At 48.0% G+C, this 26,720-nt stretch overlaps 2 protein-coding genes across 3 annotated transcripts; both read right to left on the reverse strand.

Annotated features, from left to right (window-relative positions):
- Positions 1-1,915: 1,915 nt before the first annotated feature.
- Positions 1,916-21,623, reverse strand: Pnldc1 (PARN like, ribonuclease domain containing 1). Its single transcript, XM_032894721.1, has 19 exons — positions 20,380-21,623; positions 19,994-20,051; positions 19,600-19,673; positions 17,234-17,273; positions 16,468-16,591; positions 16,224-16,312; positions 13,992-14,092; positions 12,051-12,127; positions 11,740-11,883; positions 10,635-10,704; positions 9,128-9,213; positions 7,885-7,940; positions 5,547-5,611; positions 5,088-5,141; positions 4,904-4,946; positions 3,481-3,577; positions 3,052-3,227; positions 2,858-2,956; positions 1,916-2,003 (listed from the first exon to the last, which is right to left on the reverse strand). The coding sequence occupies exons 1-19, from the start codon at positions 20,453-20,455 to the stop codon at positions 1,940-1,942; spliced, it is 1,593 nt and encodes a 530-aa protein (XP_032750612.1). The 5' UTR covers positions 20,456-21,623; the 3' UTR covers positions 1,916-1,939.
- Positions 21,624-21,720: 97 nt separating this feature from the next.
- Positions 21,721-26,669, reverse strand: Mrpl18 (mitochondrial ribosomal protein L18). Of its 2 annotated transcripts, none has more exons than XM_032894722.1 (4): positions 26,262-26,496; positions 25,811-25,997; positions 24,036-24,267; positions 21,721-22,111 (listed from the first exon to the last, which is right to left on the reverse strand). In XM_032894722.1, exons 1-4 carry the CDS (start codon positions 26,311-26,313, stop codon positions 22,040-22,042), a joined length of 543 nt encoding a protein of 180 aa, XP_032750613.1. In that variant the 5' UTR covers positions 26,314-26,496; the 3' UTR covers positions 21,721-22,039. The 2 variants fall into 2 exon arrangements, with proteins under 2 accessions (XP_032750613.1, XP_032750614.1); XM_032894723.1 differs by having other exon boundaries at positions 21,728-22,111; positions 24,185-24,267; positions 26,262-26,669.
- Between the last annotated feature and the right edge of the window lie 51 nt (positions 26,670-26,720).

The raw sequence follows: 26,720 nt of genomic DNA on the forward strand, positions 1-26,720 counted from the left end.
CCCAGAAGCGGGCTCTTGAGAGAGGCTTTATTTGGTTTATTTTTTTCACAGTTCTAAAAACTTAGCATGACCTGTTCATGGCAGACCTCCTACATTCTGAAGAGTTTCAGTGAAGTTCTGAAGAGGGGGGAACAAAATCATGTTGATAGAATAGCACATTTCCATCCAAACAGAGATGAAGTGTCCAAGCAGCTGGGCTGGTGGGAAGCGGGGGCCGGTGGGCCGCAGGCCTTGTGGGCAGCAGACTAGAGAGGCCTCGAAACTATGTGGGGTCCCCTTTGAAAACCCCACATCCAGATACAAGGCCATGTGGAAATGGGCTGGCACCCAAGGTTAATGGAGTTCTGTCGCCCATGTGGCAGGTGGCTGTCAAGAAAACAGAAGCCACCTGTGGGGAGGTGACACATGATTTGGTCCTAGAGATGAGAAAACAAAAAGTCAAATGACCTTTGATCCTGGTGGATCTCTGTGAGTTCAAGGCCAGCCTGCTGGTCTACATAGTAAGTTCTAGGACAGCCAGGGATACAACAGTCCGTGCTCTCAAAAAAAAAAAAAACCACACACACACACACAAAAACCATCCAACGGGATGGGAAGCCACCTAAGACCACAGATTTCACCCAGGCTCCTTAGAGAAGTGGAGGGAAGATAAGATGGTGTTACCAGGGTCAGGAGGCTGTGTGGACATTGCCTTGAAACAAAAAGGTCAGGGGAAAGGGGGTTGGTTGTATTAGCCAGCTCCTGCAGACATCCTCCATCTCCACAGGTCCCCACTGACTAAATCCTGCTGGTAACAGTAGGCATGTCACCAAGGAGGTGGCCTCTATCAAGGGACAGTGAAATGAGAGTATCAGGGCAAACAGGCTCAGAACCAGGCTCACCCTGGGGGGCGCCATGTCAGCCCTGATGTAACAAAGATGCAGGGTGGGGTGACCTCCAAACTAGAGCCTACCTATGATCTCAGTAGATGGTAATGCATGACCATGGGGACCAGATGAGACAGGGTCTCCACAGATTTGTGGGGAAAGGGAGGAGCGCAGAGAGGGCCTGCTGTTTTCAGGCAGCAACACAACCACCTTAGCCCAGAGAGCAGAGGTTGATTCAAAGGAGAAGGGAGGTGAGGAAGGAAAAGGGTAAGACTCCTGAGAGATGACATTCAACCCCTGCGAGTCTGGGGTGAGGAGACTGACTTCTCAGCTCTTGAGAGAAAATGATAACGCTTCTCTCTTCGTCTCGGAAAACTGAGGCTTTAAAAGCACTCTGGCAAGATGGCTCTGTCCAGTCTTCTAGCAGTAATCATCAGTGCAGCGCCTGCTGCCATGTAACTGAATTTCACATGTGCTGCTCGGCTGGGGCAGGACCAGCAGGAGCAGAGCCCTGGGAGTCGCACGCATGGACATGCCTCCCTCATCGTGGGTGATCTACATCGCTCCATTCTGTGACAGGGCCTCAGGCTTTTCCTTCACATCTGTCTGCAATCCCTCATGCTGACCTGTTCGGGGTCTGCTCTTCTGTTCTACTGGAGCCCAGGAGGCCTTACCGTGCCTTGCATCCCAGTGACGGCCCAGTGTGGTGCCCACACAGCATCTACTGAAGCCACAGCAGCCCCTTCCCTCATCTCTGCCAGCTCCTTGTCCCAAACAGCCCCTTCGCTCACGCACAGCCACTAGAATTCTGGGCATGCTGGAGCAGTGGCGTCCCCCAGAGGCCAGGACCTGACAGAAGGAATGCACTGGCCGTGTACAGAGGTCCGACATGCAAGGGTTTCTTTATCGTCATTTATCATCGGCCATATTTACAGTATCTCACATTCACAACACAACAGAGTATCTACAGAGGACCACATAGGTCTGCGAGAAAACAAACTCATTTATGCAAACGAGCCACGGGGGGTGGGGGGGCCATCAGAGGCTAAGAGAAGCTGAGGCGCTCACTGCTGTCAGGGGCTGGGTCTTCCCAGGAGAAAGGCAATCATGGACCAGGTGGTGACTATGCTGCAGACCCTGTAAGACAAAGGCACAAGTCAGAGGCCTGGACGAGGCAGGGTCTGCCTGGGGGCCAGTGGGCGAGTGGCACAGGCTCTGCTCCCAATTTTATTCAATCAAATGTCATGTTTTGTTTTGTTTTTTTATTTGAGACAGGATCTCAGGTCAATACACATGAGCTGCCTTCCCTAGAGGTCAGGGTCAGAGACTGACAGGACAAGCGGCTGCCTGCCAAGGAGGCTGTCTATGGTAGCTACAGCTCCTAGGGATCAACTCCAAGGCTCTTTTTCCAGTCACTTGGGCCCCAACCTCACATGTGACTTAACCCTTCTTGGTGCCACTACTGGCTTGGTTCCCTTCCCACTACCCAGGCTGGACCATTTCACAGCCATGTTTGCTCCCTGGTGCTCCCTACCCTCTGCCTCTTCTGTGCCCCGCAATGGCACAGAAGACAGCCAGGCTTTGCAAATGGAGTTGGATCCTGCCCCCTCCACCCCTCACTTCCTTGTGGATGCGACCTTACCTTATCCCCTCTTTTCTTGTTCCCCTTCATTGGCCCTCCGCATACAGGCACCTCCATACAAGAGCTACTGCCCCATCTTCCCACCCCCAGTTTGGCTCACTCCTTACTTCTCTGACTCGTTCTGAGGCGTCCATCATCTCCTATGACCTGTATCCTGCCCCCAGGTCTCTCTCCACCCCACCCTAGTCCACTGACAGAGCAGGGCCCAACACTGCGGTGGGAAGTTCCGGATACGCTTCGCTTCACACCTGTCATCAATGGCTGACAACTCATAGCAGCTAGTGAGCTGGCCGGAACCAGACCAAATGGGACCCCGGCAGGCAGAGGAGCTTTCTGCCAAGTCACTCACTGTAGCAGGCAGGTGATGTTGGGCGAATGTCTCCAGTACCGGTACAGGGAGACCTGCAGGGTTGGGTGGCTCCTGTACTCCTTCAAGACACTGCGGGCACTGCCAAAAGAAGTTTGCTCAGGTCAGCAAGCAACGTGGCCACAGCCACTAAAGGCGATGAGGCAATGAGGCAGGGCTTGGAGCAGGGTACCTACTCCTTAAACTTATTGGTCAGCAGCAGGAACTGGCTTCGAGTGAACCGCCTGACATCAAACTTGCAGAGATTCTGGAACTCACGGTAGACCTGGTGCTCACTCACCCCGGGCCACCTCTTGACAGTGAGGATGAGTACAGGAGGGCGGATACTGGGGTAGTCTGGGCCAGAAAAATTCTAGGAAAACAAAACCAAGAGAAATTCTCCACACTTCTGACACTTTACACAGTTTGAAAATGTTAGAAGATTCTAGAAGAGACTGGGTGTGGGAGCAGGGAGGAGGAAGGAGTCACGGGGTGTGACCCTCCTCCTCAGCTCCCACTGCACCCTGCGTCTGCACTGAACCCTGCAGCAGCGTACCCCAGCGAGCACTGGGCCTGCTGCCCACCCAGGCCCGAGGCGACGAGATCGCAGAATGAGACATACTCACAATTTTCGGAACCCCAGCTCTGATCAGATTCACTTGGTTCACGTAGGGCGCCAGCACATCGAGGTACTGGGGGAAGGCAGGCTCGTGCACAGCACCGCTGTTGTAAGGACAGAGGAAAAACCTTGAAGCACTCGGGCACAGAGGCTGTTCTGCTGGTCCTCTGCTGTAGCTAAGGTTTGGATGGGAAAACAGGGAAGGGCGCTGCCTCAGGTGCCTCTCCTTTCTGCCCCTCCCAAGGCTTGGGGCTCATTTGGTGGGCGACCTCACACATACAAGCAGAGTTTGCACCAGCAGCAAACTGGGAGAGCTCCACTTTATACCCTCTGCAGTAACATGACCCTGACTCCCATGCCCCCACCTCTACTGCCAGCTGCGCCCCAAATGTAGCACCAGCCAAGGTGCCAGGGATATAGACCGCCACGAGCCTTCTCTAACCTGAAAAGGGTTTCCAGTCACAAGGGCTAAAATGAAGAAAGGGGGTAGGGCATGGGTCCCAAAACTGAGGTGTGCTGCTGCAGGCAGCCCCCTCTGTGCCAGCATACGGCACCTGCCAGTGAGCACCAGGATGCTGCCACACCGGGGGAGAGGAAACCAGCTGGCCGGCTCCTCGCATAAGCTAGAAGCCTCACATCAACTTATCAGACAATATCTGTATTTATATCTATGGCCAGAACAGACTACTAAATTCAGTCCAGTCCAGAACATTTCTAGGCCAGTCCTGAAGAACAGGTTACAACAGTGGTCAGCACCCTCTGAGGGCCCATGGAGTCCCACAGAATTAATGTGACCCACATAATAGCTCTGCCACATGTCATCGGTGCCCAACTCAGGGGCACTGGGATGCCACCATCAGGGGTCACGCATTTATGGTCGATTTGGGTTTCTGTGTTTGTCCATTCAGGCACCAACCCCAGCCACTGTCCTCCTGATGATGTGTCTTTCATTTGAACACTTTATCCTCTCACTTTGCTGTAGCCTCTGAGAGCTATGAGAACACTCATAGCCAACAAGGCTATAGCACTGAGGTAGGAAGTTTTCTTTTTTTTTTTTTCTCTTTTTTTCAGAGCTGGGGACCGAACCCAGGGCCTTGCGCATGCTAGGCAAGCGCTCTACCGCTGAGCTAAATCCCCAACCCCAGGAAGTTTTCTATAAGGAATTAGGACTCAGGTCTAACCCTGCTACAGTGTTCCCTGACACACACCAGTCTCCACATTGCTAAGACATCGCAGGATCCAGGCAGGAGGCACTGTGGCAGCAAGGCTCTGCAGAGCAGACTGCTTGCTTCAACCCTGCACTGGCTGCTGGGGAGACACCCACAAACTACACATCCCTTCTCTTCGGTGGTCCTGTGAGGCCCTGGTTTTTAACAGGGGTTTGCTGAGACTTGAGGATGTGGTACCAGGATGAAAGGAAGGACACTCACCCATGCACCCTCTGTAGAAGCAAGTGAGCCACTTTCAAGAGAACTAGAAGAAAAAACAGGAGACGGAACGGATCTCAGGCCTGTGGAAAAGTGCAGCCTCAACTCTGTGTGCTACCCAACAGGAACCAAACAAGACCCAGTCCACATCCACAGAGCAGGAGGTCCCTGGAAAGGAACACATTACCTGACCCGCAGAGGAAAGCGTCATAGGCTGCTTCATGAGGGCACTTGGTCTCAGCTGAAGTGGTTTTCCAAAAGAGACAAATGACCAGTCGGTAATTAGAACGATCGTGAGGAGGAAACTTCTCTTCCCATCCTATTCAACAACCATGGCAAGTGTGGCAGGCACTGTGTACCCTTCTCCCTGCTCATAAACATCTCACTCTTGTCCTGGCCATGTGGAGATAGATGGCAGTCTATACCCCACACATTGAGAGAAAGCAGGTTCCTGTGCCCCAAACAGTTAGTTCTCTGGCTTAGCGTATCTGTAAGGCAGAGTTATATGGGACAAAGCAAGGTGGGTCAGGAAGGAACCCCAACCCAGGTCTACAGCCTGCTGCCTGGGGGACCAGAGTGGAGAACCCTCAACTCAGCCCGAGGGCACTTGGCCAACTACTCGAGGGGCCAGAGCTCAGGGACATACCGTATTTTTTACATTGTCTTGCATGAATGATCACGGGTCCGGAATTCTTAGTGGGATTCAAGTTACTATTAGAAAACAGAAGGGGGTAAAGGCCAACTCACTAAGAGTGACTCCTTCTTGTCCCCAAGCTCCTTAAATTACACAGATACATGCTCAGCACGTCCTTTTTTAAAAGACAAAGATCTAAGCATGGACCAATGAGATCTTGATAAGGCCACAGACCATCAGGCCCTGGGTTCAATCCCTGATTCTTCAAACAAAGGAAAACAAAAGAAGACAACAGGTCAGCCATCGGTCAACTAGAGAGGCACAGAAGCAGTGTGGTGGTAACACAAGCGAGGGGGTGGTGAAGGCCTGCTAAGAAAAGGTAATGGAGGAGAGAGAAGAGGGCTCAGGAGGACTGACGCCAAAGGAGGAGAAAGCCCAAGCTCCAAGGCCTGCAAAGCAAATTCAAACAGCTCAGGGCCAAGGCCTGTTCCTAATGCATCATCCTGCCAGGTACAAGCACAGGTCCCCCGAGTAACTGTCAAAGGGAGAAACCTGACAGCAGTGGGTGTGGGCGAAAGGGAGGCTGTGAAGGAGATTTAAGACAGACTGGGTAACTCGTCTCTAGGGAATAACCATGCTGCCATACCAGTTTTAGGCACCCCAAGGGCTTCCCACCAGTGAAGTGGCTCTGATCCTTTTATTCCACAGCCCGATTAACATATTTCCCATAAGTCTCCACAAAAACTACAGGGTTACCGTGGATGCCAGGGAGAGGGTCAAAAAGTGAGTAGCTGGGGGTTGGGGATTTAGCTCAGTGGTAGAGCGCTTGCCTAGAAAGCACAAGGCCCTGGGTTCGGTCCCCAGCTCCGAAAAGAAGAAAAAAGAAAAAAAGAAAAAAGAAAAAAAGAAAAGAAAAAAAGTGAGTAGCTTATTTTTAAGTTTTAGATGGTGATGGTAAGGGAAATGAGAGGTGATGGCTTGGGTCCCTAGGAAAGGGACAAGTAGGCGGAGTCTAAGAGAAGGGAGGAGGCAAGGCAAGCAGAGAACAGCCCTGCTGGCTTCAACCAAGGAGGGTGTGTGGGGATGTTCAAGTGCTTGCCTAGCATGTACACAGCCAGGGGTCTACCCCCAGCACCCTCATAAAACAACATACTGGTACTCGACTATAATCTCAGCATTTGGAAGAGAGATAGAAGGATCAGAAGTTCAGGTCATTCTTGGTGAGTTCAAGGCCAGCCTGAGACACCTGAGATCCTGCCGTAACAGAAACCAGAAGGTGATGATTTGTTGTGGTTTGCCCAAGAGTTATCTGTATTTTGATGCTAATTCCACTGCCCCAAGGACAGCTGCCTAGTCACTGTATTCAGGAATCAGGTGACTTCACCAGAAAGTTTTCCCCATTGAATTTGTAAAATACAGGTGAGGGGCAGGTACAGGATAGAAGGAGGCCTGTCATTGGAGGAGAAGGAAGGATGGGCGGGAGAGAAGTTTGAAGGAAGAGGAGGAGACTGGAACGGAAAGGAGAGGAGAAGGAGAAGCTGTGGCAGGACAATGGAGGCTGAGGTTAAGATTCCGCTCTGTGGGGGGTTGGGGATTTAGCTCAGTGGTAGAGCGCTTGTCTAGCAAGCACAAGGCTCTGGGTTCGGTCCCCAGCTCCGAAAAAAAAAAAAAAAAAGAAAAAAAAAGAAAGATTCCGCTCTGTGTATTCACAGGTTGTTATCAATGTTCTTAAGGGATGGATGGCACAGGGCTTTGTATGATTAAGTGGGCAATTATATCTTATCAATTGAATCTAAGATTATTGTGTTGTGTGTTCTTTTATGTGAGGGTTTGAGTGTAGGAAAGTGTGTGGCGGCAGGAGAAGTTGGGATGTGTTTCCGCCAAGATATCTAGTAGATATCTTGGGGCACTGCAGTGCGGGACCTAGCGGGGTAAAAGACAACAATACTTTTTTTATCTTTATATTTTTACGACAACAATGATTGTGTTTGCTGGTGACAGGAGACTCAATGGGAAGGACAGAACTTGTAAAATGTTCAAGAAGGCAGGCAGCAGGCTTGACCTCTGACCTCTGACTTTTTTTTCAGAAGTAGGACCAAGAATGCTGTCTGAGGCAGGGGTGGAGGCCTGAGGAGCTAGGTAGAGGGACATTAGGTCCAAGCAGCTGTGTCTGAGGGAGCAGTACCACAAAATTATTGTTTTGTTGTCCAATGAAAAGCATGCCAGTTACACACAAATACATCAAAACTAGGGGGCCTGGAGTAAGTTAAAATCAGAGAAAGGTCTCAGAGGTCCCTTGTGACCTGGGCAGCTGAGGCTGCAGGCCTTGCTCCAGAAACACCTTCCTCACCTGCTCAGCACTTCATACACTTCCGAGAGGTTGGAGACTCGTGGGAAACGCAGTTCCTGCAATCATGAAGAACGGAGCACTGTGCTTGGGGTCACCATCTGCTGCAGGCCTCGCAAAGGGTCACTACATGGACCTGGCAAATGCTGGCCTTGACACCATCCCAGGGTCAGGAGAGCAGGACTCTGGGGGCACCACAGAAGACGTCCCAGTGACCCTGGCTAGAGGTCAGTGTCAGCCACAGAACTCTCACCTTCTGTTTAGGGAAGGATGTGAACACAGGAACATGAAACCCTGGACTAGGTGGGGCTAGATATGCAGAGTACCTGGTGTGTGGGGATCAGAAGGCCTTGGGGGTAATGTCAGGTCACTAAGTGCCAAGATCAAAGCTGGAGCAGGTGAAGACCGCATACTCGGGGCCTCTCTGGGCAGAAATGCTCTGCAGAACCCTTCTGACTTCTGCTAGCCCTCCTAGAACAGCCCACTTTAAGCCATTAGCCTAAAGCTTTAAAACACTGATGGACTCCCCTCTCTGGGCAGAAATGCTCTGCAGAACCCTTCTGACTTCTGCTAGCCCTCCTAGAACAGCCCACTTTAAGCCATTAACCTAAAGCTTTAAAACACTGATGGATTCCCCTTGTTCCCTTTAACTCCTAAAAGCACTTAAAGTAACTGAATGCTTCTTTCCCACATGTAGTGTATGACCTGGGCTACAGGAGTCACCTGGGGAGCTTTTGGACTATCACTTGGCTCCACTCTAGACCACACATGAAGTGGCAGTGGGGCTGGGACCAGTCTGCAACCTCCCCTGTGATTCTAACTCCGTCAGAGAACCCATGACTTCAGTGCTTGACAAAAATGGGGTTTCCTCCAGACTTTACAAGGGGCCCCTCATCCTTTAGATGATCCTTTGTAGGCATGCCTCATAGGTTTATAAAATATGTAGTAAGCTCTAAAACTGTTTGGACCATGCATACACGATGGTGTATGCCTTTAGTCCTAGTATGTGGAAGGCTGAGGCATGGAGCTGTCACTATTTCAAGGTCAGCCTAGGTTACCTGGCAAGACCCTGTCTTAAAAAACAAAACAAAACGCCCACAAAATTATTGCTCTGTTGTCTGATGAAAAGTACACAATTTACCTACAAATACATCACAACTGGGGCCTTGGAATATATGAAAATCCATTGAAAAGTGTCACAAGTATAAACTCAACACCCCCTATCCCAAAGCAAACCACACCTTACCTTCCAGATGTCCTTAGTCACGTTCTTAGTGTCGATGAGGACAGGGAACAGGCTATGGATGTTCTGCTTAAACTGATCGTAGCTTTCTGAGGGGGAAAGTCCAAATGGGACACATGAATTTGTGGGTCAGTGGGAACACATGGGGCCACCCTCCGGCCCAGCTTGCCCCCAGCACTGACTAGGAAAGCAGAGAGAACAAGACATGAATGGCAAGCATTTCTAACCCTCATGGAAGACTGACTCCCCAGCCACGCAGCCACTGCCACTTTCTAAGGTAAAGGTCACATGGCTTTCCAGCAAACTCAAGGCCCTGCCTGCTGCCTTCATCAGCTAACACGGCCCAGGAGCTCGGGAAGACACCCGTGAAGTAAGCAATAAACGGCTATGCAGAGAACAGCCCAAGACAAATCAGCTGAATACCTTCTCATCAGGTAAAGCATCCTGGTAAGAAAGGGGTTTTTAGTAGACTCTGAATAGGTTATACTCTGTGCAGTTGTGACACTGCATCCAGATACTGAAGTTTACGACACACAAACTCTCACCACACATCCCAAGCAAAAAGCCCCAGGATTCTCGAGCACACTCCCCACTCTGCCCCAACAGATCCTCTCCCCTGGGATCCTTGTGCCCAGCTCACAGTGGACTGCAATGGAGCTGTGGACTTGTGAAAAGGTCCTGGCCTCCTCCTCCTCCCAACTGCCCACTGCTCACCCCTCACACGGGTCCCACATGCATTCTGTGGCTGCAGCACCTTACCACAGCCTCAGGCCCCAGAGCCCCACCAGCTGCAGGAACGTCCCCTCTTCCACTGAATGCTTTTTCTGTTTGCTCAAGCTTTCTGAGTACATCTTATTCTTTTGCTCTAATTCTTCCAATATGCTCAATAGCTGTTCTGTCCAGTTGTGTTTTTCAGAACTCCCTCAGGGAGCTTCCTGTCCCTTTTCATCTAGTGCGTACCACACCTTTGTGAACCTGCTTACTCCTGCCACCAAGCTGAGGTCACTACTGCCATCATCTCACAGCTAGAGAAGGCAAAGGCACCAGTTGGAGGTCACATACATACAACACACACACACACACACACACACACACACACACACACACACACACACACACACCCCGAGGGATGGACACTACCCAGTACACTATACTGCCATCTGTCCAAAGACAGACTCAAGTGTGGAAAAGCCCAGGTGGTCACTGAAACACCTAGGTATCTGTGAGGTCTATAATGGCATGAAGGGGAAAAGCCAACCCTAAGATTGAATCCACAGTCTACACAAGTATATAAAGACTCAAAACAAAGGAGAAAAGCCAAAGCGCTAAGCAATGAATGAAGTTCTTTCCTTCACACATCTGTGACCTTGCCCACGGTCACACCATGAGCCAGACAGGCACAGGAAATGTAATCAGATTCACCCTCCCTGAGGAAGCACCCTGGTCTCTACCCAGAAGGTGGTGCAGACACAGACCTGAGGCTAGAAGGTGAGGCTGACTTCACCCCTACCTGGGAGAGGTCGGAAGAACTTCTCATGGAGATGCAGTAGGTCCGTCATCATGTTATGTCCTACCAAGGGCTGCTTGGAAGAAAGCAACAGGTGAGAGAAGGGAATTCTAACTGTCAGGTCCAACACTTGGTCTAAAGCAGGCTTTTGGTGTTTCAATAAAGAAGATCGCTTTAGATCACTTGCTAATCCAGCTTCAGTGTTTTTCAGCTCCCACATAAGGGAATGGGATTGCTGGGGTGGAAGGAGGGAAGGAAACAGGGAGGGAGGAGAAAGATGGAGGGAGGGGAGCTATCAGGGAAACAGACAGACAGACAGACAAGGGAAAAGAAGGGGAGATGAGTAAACAGCAGTGGCCCTGAGGTAGGATTCACAGTGGGAATCTGTGAGGCAAACACAATTTCTCCAAGCAATTTTAGGTAATGGCTGTTAAAATTCCCAAGCTGCTACAAGAGACAAAGACACAGGAGCCTCTCATGCACTGTCTTTTCTCAAACTAACCCACCACAGAAAACGCAAGGCTATGTCCAAAGACAAAGAGTTACCTTAAAAATTTACTAGTCTGGGCTGGAGAGATGGCTCAGTGGTTAAGAGCACTTACTGCTCTTCCAGAGGTCCTGAGTTCAAATCCCAGCCAACCACATGGTGGCTCACAACCATCTGTAATGGGATCTGATGCCCTCTTCTGGTGTGTCTGATGACAGCTATAGTGTACTCATATATAATAAGCAAATAAATCTTAAAAAAAAACCTTACTAGTCATTTATTTTATGTTATATGGGTGCTTGGGCTGCACGTAAGTCTCATGTCACACGTGCATAACGCCCAGAGGCCAGAAGAAGGAGTCAGATCCACTGGAGTTACAGACAGCTGTGAGAGCCCTGTGGGTGCTGGGAATCAAACCGCAACAGCAGCCAGTGCTCTTAACCACTGAGCCATCTCTCCAGCCCCCAGGACTCATTTTTTAAAAATATATCTTTAATCATTTCTTGGCCTTTTGAGTAAGGTCAAGTGAAGAAAGATAACTTTATTGGCAGAGAAGCCTTAATAATCTACTGCTATAAATACAAAAGACGATGGAAAGACATGGAAAGAGATATCCCCTACCTTCTGGGCTTTCACCAACATCTGAAAGAAGACAGAGAAGCCTCTTGCGGAGAGAAGGATCTGCTCCTTCCAGCAGGTGACTTGGTCACAGGAGGCATGCTCAAGGTACCAGCGATGTGGCTGGCTCACTTTCTTCACAATTACCTGCAGCGGAGAGAGACAGGCGTGCAAGGGCCTACCTACGACACAGCTGGGAAGCGGGGTCTCTACCACAGAGACAAACGGAAGCCTTTCAGAGGCCAGATTCGGCTGGAGAGAGAGGGGGGAGGGGGAGGAAGCCACTAAGGACACACGCCTAGGCCAGGACTCACCCCCTCCTCTTTCAGCACTGTCCAGATGTTGGGGAGGGCCTGCCTCAGTACCAGTTGGACCTCGAAGGCTTGGAACCCTACAGCAAGGAAGCACAAGGCACACAGAACCTGAGCACTATCAAACTTCAGACTTCCCCTTCCTTCCCCATGGGAGAAGCCTGAAAGGAAGAGACACTTCCAGCCTGTGACTGGTGGGCTGCACCGGAAGCCTGCTTCCAGGGCGCCTGGGCCAACGTCCGTGTGTCCTGCTCGGATGTTCTAGGACAACATTCTCAAAGGTCTGGATCTCGAGAATGCTCTTCAATTGGGGACACTCATGTGGCTGTTTCTGTAGTTTACGGCTGATGATATTAACCGTGTTAGGAACTAATGCTAATTACAACTTAGAGAAGGCACTTCGATAGCAAAGAAAGTTAAAGATAACATGTCAGAAAAATAACGGTTTCTCAAACAAAAATCTTAAGTAAATCGGGTGTGGTGGCACATGCATTTGCTACTAGCACTCTGGAGCAAAGGCTACCAGATCTTTTTGAGTTTGAGAAAGGTCTCTGCTGAGGGGGCTGTCAGGCTTATGGCCATAGATCAGGGTCTCTGCTTTGAGAGAGTTTCACGGAGCTCAGACTGGCCTCAAGCTCACTACAGAGATGAGAATGATCTGAACTCCTGACGTTCCTGCCTCTGCCTCTGCCTCCTGCGTGCTAGGTGGGGACCTGTCACATCTGACTTTATAAAGTGCTGGGGATTGAACCCAGGACCTCCTGCATGCTGGGCAAGTACTCTACCCACTGTGCTACAGTCTCAGTCCTCTACACACCCATCTTTTATTGAAAGCTGAGTTACAGCCAGCAAACACGGAGTCCTGAGGTGACTGGCTTCTCTGAGGAAAATAACTGAAAATACTGAGGTCTAAATAACCTCAGCTTAGTTATTTCAAGTGAAAGTTTCATTCCCTTAAAATAGAATAAGATGCTGGAGAGGCGGCCCAATGAGTAAGAGCACTGACTGCTCTTCCAGAGGTCCTGAGTTCAAATCCCAGCAACCACATGGTGGTTCACAACCATCTGTAATGGGATCTGATGCCCTCTTCTGGCACACAGGTATACACGCAGATAGAATACTCATACATTAAAAAAAAAAGTTATATTCCATTAAAATAAAATAAGAAAAGATGTTGGAGAGGTGGCTCAGTGATTAGGAGCCTTTGCTGCTCTTACAGAGGACCTGTGTTCAGTTCCCAGCACCCACATGGTGACTTACAACCATCTGTAACTTCAGTTCCAGGGAATCCAATGGCCCCTTCTGCCAACCTTGTGTACCAGGCTTGTGATGTGGTGCACATACATAAATGCAGGCGGAACAGCCATACACATAAAATACTAAACACTAAAAGAGTTTTTCAGCAAAAACAGCAGGTGGGACTGGAGATACTTAGACTGCACAAGGCCCAGTCTGTGATCTCCAGTGCATGCACAAAGGCACTCAGCTGATCCAGGTCTCAGCAGACGATGCCACCCAGGTGACACACACTCACATACACACACACACACATTAACAAGTCACAGCTGAGCAACACTTTGGAGATAGCTTTGGCCTCTCAGACTCCATGGCAACCAGACCAGGCTCTAGGCATTGCCACAATGAGGAATGGATTCCCCAATGTCAGTAAACAGGCATTCAGGTAAAATGGAAAGGATTGGCTCATGAGTGAGTCTACCCTTGACACTCAATGCAGGTTAAAAAGCCTCTGAGACTTGGGAATTCAGGTCAGGACTTTCACCCCAAGGATAAGCTACCTACTGAGCAATTACTCAATTATGGGGGAGGGGGAGGGACTTGAGATCAAGACTCAAAGGAAAAGAGAATTTGTTCCCTACCTCCTGGTACATTGCCATGACACCCCATGCTCCCAGGTTGGGAGGAATGGCCTCCTGCCCTGCCTACCAGAGATGTCAGGCAGAGTCATCTGGTCACCTTCCTCAGCCAGGTCCAGCCACTGGGTCACCTTATCAATCACCACCTTGATTTGGTCTTTATCCAGAGAGCTGAAAATGGGCACAGGGAAGCAGAGACGTTGGTAGAGGTCATACCAGACTCCTAAGACAATCTCAAGACTGACTCCTGTCTGGCGCCTGTCATCTGAAAATGGTTGTTTGTGCTCCACAGTTTTTTGTGCAAGAGGAAGGTCAACTTCTGTTCTTCAGGAATACAAGTCTGCCTGGATGGGGTGGCCAGGGGCTCTAACCAGTGAACCGTACTGTCAGGACTGGCTGCCTGTGGCTCCCAGAGGATTTGTAATGAACTTACTGGAAACATGAGGAAAAAGGCAAGCACATGAATGAACCCTCTGCTCCTTTGTCAGAAATCTAAGTTCTCTCTCCAACACTTGAAAAATAACAAAAATTCAAACTGGTTCCCTCCATTTTTACTCTTGAACCTTGAGGGCCATTTAATTAGAGTTTGAGAGGAAAAACAACAGGGCAGGCAAACTGTAAAAGATGTAATTGACAGCTGCGGGAGGCAAAGAGGCGGCAGGGCCAGCCAGCCAGGCCTTTTGAGTTAGGGGTTCAAGAAATCAAGCAGAATGAGCAATGGAGGTCAGCGAGTCAATGGAGGGAGGGGGAGACTGCAGGGAAAGAGTGGGAAAGTCCAGAAGGTCAGTGCAAGCATGCTTAGAATTCTGGCAGGTGTCCAAAAAAAGGGGAAAGTTACCCACTTCAAGTCTGAACTCAGAAAAGCAGGCAGGCCTAGAGGTAAGGTTTAAGTGACTTCCCGCTTTAAAAAAAAAAAAAAATCTACATTTGTGTATGAACATCAATACCAAACACAATAAAAGGAAGAAAAAAAATAAACACACCAAAATATTCGAGATTACCCAGACCGTTTGAAAACCACATTTTGGAGTCAAAGCTAATTGATTTTTTTTTAATGTAACCTGATGAAGGTGAAAAATCTCACGCCCCAAAAAGGTTACATAATTCAAGACTGGCGACTGGCGAGGACCCAGGCTGCCACCTCCTTGTGGTCACTGGACCTTAGTGCAAACAAGGTCTGGGCCTGTCAAAGGAAAGGAAGCAACCTTGCCCCAGGGACAGAGAAAAGCCCCCTGCTGAGGCATCACTCTAGGGTCCACACAGACACACTGGGGCTTAGCTACTCCCCTCCGTACCGCAAAGTTAGCTTGTAAATCCCACAGACCCAATTCCTGTCTCTCTGAGAACCAAATTTAAGAGTCAATTTCTTAGCCAGGCAGTGGTGGTGCAGGCCTTATAATCCCAGCACTCAAGAGACAGAGGCAGGCAGATCTGAGTTTGAACTGGCCAGCTGTGGTCTACAGAGTGAGTTCCGGAATGGCCAGGGGACACAAGGAAACCCTGTCTCTAACCCTCCCCCAGCCCAGGGTTAATTCCTCTTTTCCTTTCTGTTTTTTTCTTTTTAGAGATGAGGGTCCTCCTATGTAGCTCAGGCTAGCCTGGAACTCACAATCATGCCACCTCACTCTCCTGGGTGTTGGATTCCCAGTGTGTGCCACTGTGCTGTACGTACGTAAGGGTGTGTGTGCGTGTTGGGGATGGGACAGAGAACAACCTGTCCTTTCTAAGTGTTCTCTACCACTTTGTGAGATAGAACTTCTGTTTCTTCATGGCCTGAATCTCAACAAGTTGGCCAGGCTGTTAGCTAGCAAGGCCCAAGGATTCACCTCTTACCTCCCCAGGGCTGGGATTATAATTAAAAAATATATATATACATATATATACATATATATATATGCATATATATAAAACATACTTATATTTTAAAGTATATTTTTAAATATAAAACATATTTTATATTCTTATATAAGCTATATTATATATATATATTCATACATACATACACGCAAGCGCACGTGTGTACGCTTTAAGGATCAAGCTGGGAGTCTTTCACAGCAAGCATTTTATCAACTGAGCTTCACCTCCCAAACCATGTGTTTTCATTTTCAAGATTAAAATACTGTTCACATGAGAGTTGAAAGGAGAAGATGTAGAAAGCGTTCTCTCCTCTCAGGAGAGTACAGGTGGCCAAAGCCACCTCAGTTAAGTGTGAATGGTTTGATGAGCCAGCCTCCCCATCCACAGAGGAGGCCAGAAGCCTAGCAAGAAGGGGACCAGAGGCACTTGGGAAGGCAGACCCTACCTTCGGACTCTCCAGTTCCCTCTCAGGATACTGTGCTTGATTTTCTTCTCCTGTTCTTCATTCATGTATGGGATTCCGTTTTTGAGGAACTGAAGACAGGAACAGAACAAGGTGACTAGTAAGAGCCATCATGAGGGCCAGACGGCAAAGTGAAGGGGACCAGGGGTAGGCGAGGGAGAAGGGAGGGGAAACGATGGTTTAGAGTAACCCCTCCACAACCACAGCCCCCTCATCAGGTGCATACCTTGTTATAGTCGAAGCCATACTGATTCAGAAACTGTACACTAGATGCCTGGAAAGAGAATTCTGAGTCCAGGATCCCAAATGTTGTAGGGAAGAGAAAGAAATTGCAGGAGTGTGCTACATACCTATAAAGCAGAGATAACGAGGAGAAACCCCTCACACAAGGACAGAGCAGACAGGCAAGCCAGCCTGGCTCACACAGCAGGCCCCCTGCAGGCTTGACTTTCATTTAAGCATCTAAATGGTTTCTGAATGCTCAACGTATTTTAGACAATGTCTAGGGGCCAAAGAAAACAGGGAGTAATACTGCCCTTGGGGAGCAAAGTCCAAGGCAGAAATAGGCCCATGACCCACCCAAATACTCAGCCTAAGCAGCAGATCAGTGCTCCCCGCAAATACACTCACAGCTCAGCCCCCTGTAGCAGCTTCCAAGCAGAGCTGTCCCAAAAGGTACAGCATTCTTCTGATTCCTGGTGCCCGAGAGCTACCAGGCAGCTTAAACACCTCTCCAGATGGTAACACTCCTTACTACTTTCCCAAGATGCACGAGAGCCAGCAGGAGGAAACAAGAACCAGAAGAACACTTCAGACACAAGGCAGGAGAGGCCCCACAGAAAAGGCACTACTTCTAATCTTGAGAGTACAGCGTGCATGTGAAAGCCAGAAGTCAAGAGGACAGTGTCCAGGACAAAGTGATTCAGACAACCAAAGGGAAGCTGCAACACACAGACGGGAAAGGCTGTGTGCATCACAGCTGGCATACATACTTGTTTGATTCTCCTTCAACGCTGGAAAACATGGACAATCCTAGAACAACAATGGTAGACGTAATGAACACAGAGGCAAGGCCACCTGAGGTCAGCCGAAGACCAGACATTCCCACCAGCTTTGCACACACAGACATGGTGGGGGCGCAGAACAGGGGCATGTCCTTACTGCAAAACAGACTCATGGTGTGAGACTGACCACACCATAGCTTGTGCTGAAATTATCATGGCCAGTTTTCCAAGCACAGCAGTGGTAAATCAACATTCGCAGCTTCAAAACAAGCCGAGAGTCAGGCTCAATGGCATACGCCTTGTAATCCCGGCACTTGCGAGGCAGAGGCAGAAGGATCAGAGGTTGAAGAGTTTGGCTACATGCAAACTCTTTTGAGAGGCTAAGGCAAGAAGGGTTTTGTGAGTCTGAGGTTATCCTGTGTTTCTGTGTGAAATTCTGTCTCAGAAAACCTAAGGGGGCTAGAGAGATGGCTCAGCGGTTAAGAGCACTGACTGCTCTTCCAGAGGTCCTGAGTTCAATTCCCAGCAACCACATGGTGGCTCACAACCATCTGGAAGGAGATCCGATGCCCTCTTCTGGTGCATCTGAAGACAGCTGCAGTGTACTTGTATATAATAAATGAATAAATAAATCTTAAAAAAAAAAAAGAAAAGAAAACCTAAAAAATTGGGGCCAGCAAGATGGCTCAGTGGATAAAGGCCACTTTTTTTTTTTTTTTTTTAACATAAGCCCAACGGCCTGACTTTAATCCCCGAGACTGAGGTAAAGGTGAAAGGACAGAATGTACCCACCAAGTTACCTTCTGACCTCCACACATGTCCCATACTCATATATCATAAATAACAAACAAATTTAAAAAGTTTAAAACTTGGAACCAGGCTGGAGAGATGGCTCAGTGGTTAAGAGCACTGATTGTTCTTCCAGAGGTCCTGAGTTCAATTCCCAGCAACCACATATTGGCTCACGACTATCTGTAATGGTATCTGATGCCCTCTTCTGGTGTGTCTGAAGATGGCTACAGTGTGCTCATATAAGTAAAATAAATAAATCTTTAAAAAAACAAAACAAAACTGGAACCCAACAACAAAAAAGGGCCAATTTGACCACCTTTAAATCTGTAAATTACTATGTTAAATAAGCCACTCAAAGTGGAAAACTCCCAAAGTGGTGGAGAGCAAAAGAACTTAACCAAAGTGATTTCTTGTACTTCTCAAATAGATCTTGTAAGAAAAACAAAACAAAAAAAGGCAGCAAAATCCAAGAAGAAAAGGGAAGCATACCCAGGTGTAAACACACACCCACAAATGTTCACCTCCAGAGAAAGCAGGAATCAGTAAAACCTGGCCCACAGCTTGTTTTTATAATTCATTTTACTGAGAAAGTCAGGGCCCCTACTTACTTGTAGACCCCAGTATTATAAATCAGAAATAAAATTGGAATTTTTTAGATGATCAGGTTGGTTTCTGAATATGAACGTCCACTGGCTGTTGCTGGTCCACTGGCGGTTGCTGGTGTCCATCTCTGAGAAAACCGTGGATGACTGGCTGTAGCTGTCAATGCTTTAATGCACATACTCTAACTCAGTCTCACTGAGAAAAACATCCCAGACGCACAAAAGTGCACTAGTGTGTAAATAGGAAGGCCGCCAATAATGAAAATGCTCTTCATCGTAAAAAATGGTCACTACATATACTTTACACACTAAGCCCCAATCCATACTTTTGTAATATTATGGAATTTCTTAAATGATCAGGTCTGTATGCTAACACAGCTTCCCAAACTCCATTAAATGAGAGAAAGAAAAAACAAAACGTAAAACACGTGTACGATCTGTTCTTGTCGGTTTTCTTTTAAAAATCCCCCACACTGGGGCTAGGGAGATGACCCACAGGGAGACTCACACCGTCCATCAGCAACTTCAGTTACAGGATATACTCCTCTGGCCTCTGTGGGCACTGCAGCCATGTGGTGCACGTATACACATGCAGGAAAGACACTAAGGACATACAGTAAGTCTTGTAAAAACTCTTCTAATCACCTACTCACAGACAAAACATATAGTTTTGCTCAAACAATAGAATAGGTGTAACAGTGACAGTTTATGACATTGGTCTGTTCAGCTATGGAATAAAAGGCTGGTAAATTCCTGCTTGGTCAAAAGCTACCACCTTTCACACTGCAAGTGCTCAGGTGAAACACATACCACCGACGCAGCCGCTGCCACCACCACCGCCACCACCTTTCATATTCTCAGTGCTGCAGGTGGTACACACACATATACACACACAGGAAACCCAGACAGTGAAATAACTTCCAGAATGATCTATAACAAAGAGCTGAGCATCAGACTCACCAATCTGACAGATTGTAAACTGCTGAACACTTTGGCGGGTCTTCAGATACCACTCAGATGGCAAGTCAAAGAGACTGTGAAGAAAGAGGCATCTCACTGCACAGACAAGCGGATCAGAAGTAGGTACCAGGCCTCTGTGGCAGGCTCAGTTACTCTAAATCAGGGACCTATTATCCCTGTTACCACAATGAGAGTACCTATCAGCATTTGGTCAACAAAAGCCACGTCTCTCAACTGGTTGCTGTTAGGAGATGTCTCAAGCCAACGAAAAATATCCCCCAATACGCACCAAAAAAACCCAAACCAAAAACCAGCCAACAGGAGCCTGATCAGAAACAATGCTTGTCTGGCAGGGTCTAACTAAGGAGGCACCGGTGAGGTAAGGCAGTAATACCTGATCTGTTGGGGCCGGGACAGGTTTGAACGCAGACCTGTGAACTCTATGTCCAGACCTACGGGTGCACAAAACAGACAAAAGTCCTCAAGCACAGAGCGAACCACCACCTTTCACACCGGTAAATGCTCCAGGTGGTAGGCATATGAATACAATAATGAAAGCAGGCCGGGTGTGTGGTCCCAGACAGGGCTGTCCAGACAACAGAAGCAAGAGCTGTGGGGTTGATTGCTTCAGCCCCCCTGCCGGAGTGGGAAAGGAAGCCTCCTTTCCTTCCTAGGGACGCTCGCTGAGCTCCTCTGGCCTGGAGACCCATACGATACACACACACCACACACCAGTTCCCAAGCTGTCCCTGACAGGCCCTGCAACCCCAGGCATCTTACCCACGAAGTCCGCACCCGCGACAAGTTCCTGCAGGAATGGAAGGCTCTGCTCAAATTCGTCCGCGCCCACGTCCATAGCCGCTAGTCCCAGGGCGCGCCGGATGCGGCCACGTGCTGCCCACGCGTTTCCGCTGCGCAGGGCATTAAAGCTCGCGCACGTGTTACACCAAGGCCAGAGCCTGGTTGGTGGGAGTTTTGGTGCGGTACCCACAGCCTTGATCTTAATTTGCTGGGAAAGTGGAGGCTGTTGCCATCAAGAACTGCCAGTTGCGCTGAAAGCATCGTTAATACCAGCGATCAGCTAGTATGGTCCTTAGCCTGTAGAGATGCCTGCCAGAGATACCAGTGGCCAGCCACCATGCTCACTGTCTAGGGTCTGATACACCCTCTCAATTCTAGACTTAAGTCTCCTAGCGACCTGGGCTTCTAAGTGAGATGCTTCAATCCATACTTAACGTGAGGGAAGAAAAAATATATACATGTATACCTTTGTCTCCAGGTGGGTATTCATTGATCAGAGAGTGACTCTTACTCTATTGAATGCCTTACAATCAATGCTTTAAAAAAAAAAAAAAAACTGGTCCATGCTTGTTATTTTTCTAAAATAATGAACACTTGACTAATATATTTCACCTAAGTAAACCTATTAATCGAGGTACATATTTGGAAACTGCTAGAAGCCACTTTATGTGTCTTTTTCATATTTTAGCAACTTTCAGAGCTGTCGTGATCTCTCCAAGCTCCAGCCTAAGCCATCTTGCATGACAGTTTTTTAACACATGGTCTTGTTTTATGAATTATTTTGCTGGCATGTGTGTGCCCTATGTGTTCACAGTACCCTGTAGAGGCCAGAAATGGGTGTTGGGTTCCCTAAGAACTGTAGTCCTGGCTGTGAACTGCTCTCTGGGTGATGAGTACCAAATCCAGGTCCTCTGCAAAAGCAGTGAGAGCAGTGAGTGCTCCTAACTACATTAAGCCATCGCTCCAGCCCCTCATATGACTATTTGTAAAGCATTTTCTACAGCCACATTTGAATTCTCACTTAAAAGCAAAGTGACTTCTCGCCACCCATCATTTCCATCTCCATTGGTTGCTCCTTATACTCATTTCCTCTCTAAGATTTGCCTGAAATCACAAGGGTGAGTCCAGGGAAGACTAGAAGGCATTTGCAGTATATCTCCACATACTATTTCTGAGTTTACAATTGCACTGACAGATCCCGGGCAGCAAACAATCCTCCTTCCCTGATGACTGGCCAGGAACCATCATGATGGCCAATGCTTCATAGAACTCTGTGTGCCCTATAGCTACAGGGTGTTACAGAAAGCCACACAGTAAGGGTTCAGAGTTTGTTACAAACGTTTTAATTTGTTCTTCAAATAGTCACTACTTTCCTTAAATACATCTCATGTCCAAGAATGGGGACACCTGAAGCCCTTGATTAAAACAATGAAACCACACCAGCACACACAGAAGTGGAAAGAAGCTAACTGAGTAAGTTTTCACTGCTACATTGCTATGAAGCTTTCAGTCTGGTTATCCATCCTTCCAAATGCTCCTTTCTTTCTCTGTTTCTTTCTTTTAATGAAGATGCTTTCTTTTGGTGGCTGTAGATGGTCGTTTTACATTTACACTTCCAACCACAGTTGACACTTGGATTTTATTCATAGACTCTTCGAGGCTCCCGAAGCATCACACCACTTTCTGTCATGGCATTTTGTAAACGTTTTATCTGGTTTGGAGATCAGAAGAGAAAAAAAGAAGAAGGAAAAAAAAACATTGTCAGCCTTCAGAAAAAAACCTAAGAACCAGTTTGTTTTCCAAGAGACAAAGAAACTACTGACTTCATTTTGTTGACCTCCCAGGGTACATCTGTGTTTCTGAGTGATCTTAAGAGAGTACAGGTGCGGAAACCGGGGAAGTGGCCACCCAATGACTGGTCCAGCAGGAGACCCATGCCATGAGAGGTAGCCCACCCTACACTGGCTAAAGAGCCAGGATCCAGAGGCAGGATGGACTCGAGACCTGGGATAGAACCAAATATGACTGGCCAAAAAAGAAAGTCGGTGAAATGATTCTACTAATATTCTACTGTATTCAGATGAGAGCCTAGCACGATTGTCCTCAGAGGCTTCACCCAACTGACAGAAGCAGATGCAGAGACCCACAGCCAGACATTAGGCAGAGCTTGGGGAATCCTGCAGAAAAGGGGGTAGGGGGAGGACTGTAGGGACCAAAGAAATAATGGACCCAAGAAAACCCACAGAGTCAACTAACCTGGGCCCATAGGAGCTCACAGAGACTGAAACAACCATCAGGAGCCTGCATGGGCCTGATCTAGGACCTCTACATTATGTTATGGTTGTATAGCTTGCTCTTCTTGTGGGAGGGGGGCTGTCTCTCTTTTGCCTGCTTTTGGGACCCTTTTCCTCCTCCTACTGGGTTGCCTCATCCAGCCTTAATATGAGGGGAGGTGCCTAGTCTTACTGCAACTAGATATGCCATGTTTGGTTAATATCCCTGGGAGGCCTGCCTTTTTTCTGAGGAGAAATAGGAGTGGCTGGGGTGGAGAGGAGATCAGGGATTGGCATATTCAACTACAAGGTGCCACTATAACAACAGTAAATGCTATGCTCACACCCTGGACTACAGGGTCTCAGTCACCCAGCATTTACAATGGTTCTTTTTTTTTTTTTTCCCCTCGGAGCTGGGGACCGAACCCAGGGCCTTGCGCTTGCTAGGCAAGCGCTCTACCACTGAGCTAAATCCCCAACCCCCTTATTTTTTTTTACAATGGTTTTTTTTTTTTTTTTTTTTTTTTCACCCAGCATTTAAAACTTGCAATACTGACTGACCTCAGTTTGTACAGAGAAGGGAACACAAGCTCCTATGGACTACTGCAAAATCAAATGTCACAGGATCGAGCCAAGGCTCACCACATAGAATACCCTCAGAAAATAACGGAAGCACACCTAATAGCAAGAACTAACCAAAACCCTCTGTTGTCTCTGTGTGTTGCTAGAGACTGCACATGCGAGGTAGCTCTCTCAGAGCTTCGTCCTTGGCTCTAGACCTTGTGGCTATTATGGATGGAGCACAGCCTCCGGCATGCTTTACCATGACTTATACTTCTGGGCCTTCCCGTTTAAAATTCTGAGACAGGGTCTTACTAAGTTATTCACGCAAGCCTTGAACATGAGATTCTTCAGAGTCAACCTCTTGACAGCTGGAATTATAGACCCGTGTCGCCAAAAAACAACTGATCTTGCACTCGCACATGCTCGAGTTCTTTCTCTCTCTCTCTCTCTCTCTCTCTCACTCTCTCTCTCTCTCTCTCTCTCTCTCTCTCTCTCTCTCGGATCTCACTATATATCCCCAACTAGATAGAACTTGCTCAGTACAGCAGGTTGGTACCAAACTCAAGAGGTCCACTTCTACCACACCACACTAAATTCTTGTTTCTCTTCTGTTTCCTTTTCTTGTTTCTTGAGATAGGGTTTCTCTGTGTAGCCCTGGCATTCCTGGAACTCACCCTGTAGACCAATCATGGAAATCTCTTGCCTCTGAGACCCCCCCAAGTTCTGGGATTAAAGACACGCACTACCACTCCTAGCTAAATGTTTATCTTTTAAGTAAATACACAGAAATAAAAATACCGAGTCTGAGGACGCCTCCCACGGGGTGGGCTGGTAGACCATGAAGTTGATTCCTGCTTCTAAGCACCGCTGTGCCAGCACTCGCCCTACGCTCTCACAAGCCACCACGTTTCTGGTACTATAAAGGTGTTTTTTAATAGCCCATTCACGAGTCGATGCTGAAACCACAACCTGGCCGTTAAGGTGCTCAACAAATGCTTCTACGTGATGCTGAGTCTTTACAACTCTCAACCTAAATGGGGAGAAAAGAGAATAAAATTGTAAAGCAATCTATTTACCAGAAAGCTAAATTATTTAAAGTGAATAAATGCCTACATGGTCTTCGAATTCAGTGAGTACGCTGTTAAGACAGTTCAGTGGGTAAAGCCACCAACCTGCATTCAATCCCCAGGACTTACAAGATGGAACGTGATGTAGGTGTATGTGGTATATGCATAAGCCTGTGAGCGTATGCACGTACCACTAAATTGAAAAAATGAAACACAAAGGCAGAAAAATCTCACTCTAACAAAAATACCCACCAAGGCAACAACAGAAACACCTACACATCGAAGCACAGTGATATGATCTAAGGCCCTGGCTCCAAGATTACAGACAAACATGTAAATCCTAGCTCTGGCTTCTGCTTGGCATATCTCCCTCAGTTCCAATTCCTCTGGAGAAAGTTGCTATACCTGTTTCATCGCGTAGTTTTAATAGTTGAATAAAAACAAAACAACAACATAAGACATACATTCAAGCAACTAGCACAACTGCTGGTATCAGTTAATAGCCATCTTGGGGCTGAGGAGTAGTTTAAAGGCAGAGCACCAGCTTTGTGTGCCAAGGGTCCTGGTCTAAGCTTCGAAGTTGTCCCAAAACAAAATTTAACATTTATTTTCATGTATATGAGTATTTTTTGGGAATGTATATCTGTGCACCACCAAGGGGGGTGGTGTCAGAGCCCTGGGAACTAGAATTACGGTGTGAGCCATCTGGGTCCTCAGCAAACTTTTAAATGAATACAAATTTTTAAAATGTTATCTTCTTTCTTTCTTTTCTTAAAAAGATTTATTTATTTATTTTAAGTATGTGAGTACACTGTAGCTGTCTTCAGACCCACCAGAAGAGGGTCCCCATTACAGATGGTTGTGAGCCACCATGTGGTTGCTGGGAATTGAACTCAGGACCTCTGGAAGAACAGTTAGTACTCAACCTCTAAGCCATCTCTCCAGCATCTCTCCAGCCCATCCTATTTCTATTAAGGGACTTTTAACTTTTATTCCCCACCTTAAAACTCATTATGACTCAAACTTTATTCTCTATCGTTTACTCCAATGTGCAAGCTAATAACTAACTCTACTTACCACTCTATTTTCATAACACTTTACTCGCGCCTTTATTTACTGAACTCCAGGTACACAGACAGGTCTGTCAGTTCCTCAGACACTCAATCCCAGCCTCCTATCATCCTCTGCTAGAATGTCTTTCTTGGAAAATGATTCTGTGGCTTCCTGTCCTTTAGATCTCAGCTTTTTTGACATGTCACTTTCAGAGCGGTCTCATTTCATAGTCTTTTAACCTCGAGTTACCTTTTAAATTGTCTTCAGGACAACTATTAGTTGCTTGCTCCAAGGTCACTTTCTACCCACATGTCATCTTCCTGACACATCCTGTGGCTTATCTGGCAGGGTCAGTCAGGGATTGATGAAAGTAATGTGTAAGGTGGTATGCACAGCTTTGTCAGTCAGTCAGTCAGTCAGTCAGTCAGTCAGTCACAAGCCAACTTTAATTACCTGTGCCAGAACTCACGGTTGGGCCACACTGTAGCCCAGCCCCGTTCTTTCCGGGCTACACCTAAGAGCTCCAGATTCCGAGGGTTCCGGTTGATGAACTCTGGGGCCACCGCTTCATTTTCCTTAGTCTCCACATCCGGTTGCACCGCCGGCGTGGAACTGGTTGAGAGGGATGCGAACCCACATTCTAGGAAATGGAAACGATCACAGGCATCTTTAAAAATGAATACTACGGACACAGGAAGGGCAAGCTCTAACTATTTCCATCACAAGGCCCAGAGCGGGAAGAAATGGCAGTCTGACCTTAGGTTATCACCACAGACCAACATTCTACTGTCACCCAGGTTCGGTTGGTGCGTTCATTTCCCCACATCGGATACAAAATCGGATTTGCAAATGTGCATGTACTGTGCACAGAGCGCAGGCAAGCAGGCGAGGCGAGATTAGTTACCCAGGTTCCTGCAAACTGACAGACATTTCCAGAACCGCGGCTGAAGCGCCATCGCTGACCGGAAGTGGGCAAAGTCTCACAGTGCCCTGCCTTCCTCTGCTCACGGTCGTCTCGGTGAATAACTAGTCGCAGCCATGTTAACTGCGGGAAAAGCAACAGGGGCCAGCAGTTCCTCGGTGTCTCCAGGACTCGGAACTAACAAGCTCCCTAGTGTTGAGTGGCCGAATGAGCGATCGGTATCTCTGGTCGACCAATCACCGCAGACGTTACGGCGGTAGGCGGGACACGCTGGCAGTGGCCAAGATCCGGATTTCCGTTTGCCTCTTTCGCGCCTTTCTTCTACACATTCTAATTGATCAGAAAGTCAGAGATGCGCTTCTGGCAGTCCCCTACTTCCGGCGTTTTCAGTCTTCGCCCCGCCCAGTCCTCCGCTGTCCGCCCCTCTACACACCTCTTCTC

This window comes from Rattus rattus, chromosome 2 (genome assembly GCF_011064425.1).
Source record: "Rattus rattus isolate New Zealand chromosome 2, Rrattus_CSIRO_v1, whole genome shotgun sequence".
Classification (NCBI taxonomy): Eukaryota; Metazoa; Chordata; class Mammalia; order Rodentia; family Muridae; genus Rattus; species Rattus rattus.

Coding starts and splice junctions, on each gene's coding strand:
- Mrpl18 (XM_032894722.1), bottom strand. CDS start 26,313: ATGGCGCTTCAGCCGCGGTTCTGGAAATGTCTGTCAGTTTGCAGGAAC. Junction 25,998..26,261: donor GTCAGTTTGCAGGAACCTGG/GTAACTAATCTC, acceptor TCCATTTCCTAG/AATGTGGGTTCGCATCCCTC. Junction 24,268..25,810: donor AACCGTGAGTTCTGGCACAG/GTAATTAAAGTT, acceptor CTCCCCATTTAG/GTTGAGAGTTGTAAAGACTC.
- Pnldc1 (XM_032894721.1), bottom strand. CDS start 20,455: ATGGACGTGGGCGCGGACGAATTTGAGCAGAGCCTTCCATTCCTGCAG. Junction 16,313..16,467: donor ATGGCTTCGACTATAACAAG/GTATGCACCTGA, acceptor TCCTGTCTTCAG/TTCCTCAAAAACGGAATCCC. Junction 10,705..11,739: donor TGTTGGTGAAAGCCCAGAAG/GTAGGGGATATC, acceptor TCTTCCAAGCAG/CCCTTGGTAGGACATAACAT.